The 1,321-nt window shown below is 33.1% G+C and overlaps 1 protein-coding gene across 1 annotated transcript in view; it reads right to left on the bottom strand.

Annotated features, from left to right (window-relative positions):
• Positions 1 to 708, bottom strand: part of SLC9A2 (solute carrier family 9 member A2) — a 39,043-nt gene extending 38,335 nt beyond the window's left edge. The window contains exon 1 of the mRNA XM_029284295.1: positions 245 to 708. Coding sequence (XP_029140128.1) covers positions 245 to 592 — 348 coding nt within the window. The 5' untranslated portion in view covers positions 593 to 708. The remainder of the gene's footprint in view (positions 1 to 244) is intronic.
• Between the last annotated feature and the right edge of the window lie 613 nt (positions 709 to 1,321).

Here is a 1,321-nt window from a genome sequence, read left to right as displayed (position 1 = left end):
TTTTTTTTAACCTTGCCCCACAAATGTCTGCTTATGCAAGAGAGTTGTGTGAAATAAGCAATCAAATAGAATATTTAGATTACTGGATGATATGTTTTGAAATCCCTTCTCTTTGTTCTTTACCCTCCTAGAACAAAAATCTGAAAATTTTATAAAAAGTACCTAGTTTTGCTTTTTTCCTGGTTTTATTGCATAAATAACTTCAAATGTTTTGTCTGCATGCATTTGTAGATATGTGACTTACCACAGTTACAGCATCATTCAAGAGAGATTCTCCAAAAACTAAGATGTACAGCTGCTCGTTGACATGAATATTTTCAAAGACAGCCAGCACAGCCACAGGATCCACAGCTGAAATCAAACTCCCAAAAAGCAGGCTCTGCAGTAGAGTGATGTCACTCAGACCAAAGGCCTCAATCTGGCAAATGGCAAAGAGGGAAATACCAATGCCAAAAGAATTCCAGAGTGTGCCCACAACAGCATACCAAAAAATGGTCCCAAAGTTCTCAAAGAAGAGGCGTGTTGGCATAAAATAACCAGCATCAAGGACAATTGGAGGAAGAAGATATAAGAAAAAAACATCGCTCTTCATCACTGGTGGAGATTTTTCCTGTACCCCAAATATAATTCCACCTAAAATCAGTCCAATCACAATAAGGAGACAACTTTCTGGAACTATCTGGGGCAATTTGTGGTAGAGATGAAAACCTTCAAATTAATGGAGAAAGAAAGAAAGAGAAGAAATATTATTTTGTGACAAAAACCCTTATGATATTTTACTTAAAATGTTAATTTTATTTATTTCTGTATGTAAAATATTCCCTCTCATGCATTTTTATAAGCTTACAATTAAACCCTCAAAAGAAAAAAGAAATCAGTTAACACACATAGTTTCATTTATTACAAGTGCCATAAAACCAAACAGTCAAACTATAAAATTTCTATGAGCAAAATCTGCAGGAAAAAACTAGCCTGTAAGACAATATTTATTCATTTTATTTATTATTTTATTATTATATTATATTACTGTATATTATATTACTGTATAGTATAGTATAGTATAGTATAGTATAGTATAGTATAGTATAGTATAGTATAGTATAGTATTGTATTGTATTGTATTGCATTGTATTGTATTGTATTGTATTATTATCCTGCCTTTATTATGTGGGAAGTCAGCCCCCCAGAGAAGGAAATATTAAAAGGGCAGAAAAATATATTTCCTCAAAGGATCTTAAAGAGTCAGAAAAGCATGCCCAGTTTTTTTCTTAATAGCCCCAAGTCTCCCTCCCCCAAGCAGAAACCAGATCTGTAGAAATGC

The sequence above is a fragment of the Protobothrops mucrosquamatus genome, unplaced genomic scaffold, assembly GCF_001527695.2.
Source record: "Protobothrops mucrosquamatus isolate PMUCROS unplaced genomic scaffold, P.Mucros_1.0 scaffold499, whole genome shotgun sequence".
Classification (NCBI taxonomy): Eukaryota; Metazoa; Chordata; class Lepidosauria; order Squamata; family Viperidae; genus Protobothrops; species Protobothrops mucrosquamatus.
The sequence above is the reverse complement of the archived record's forward strand: the minus strand, read 5'-3'. Positions and strand labels throughout refer to the sequence as shown.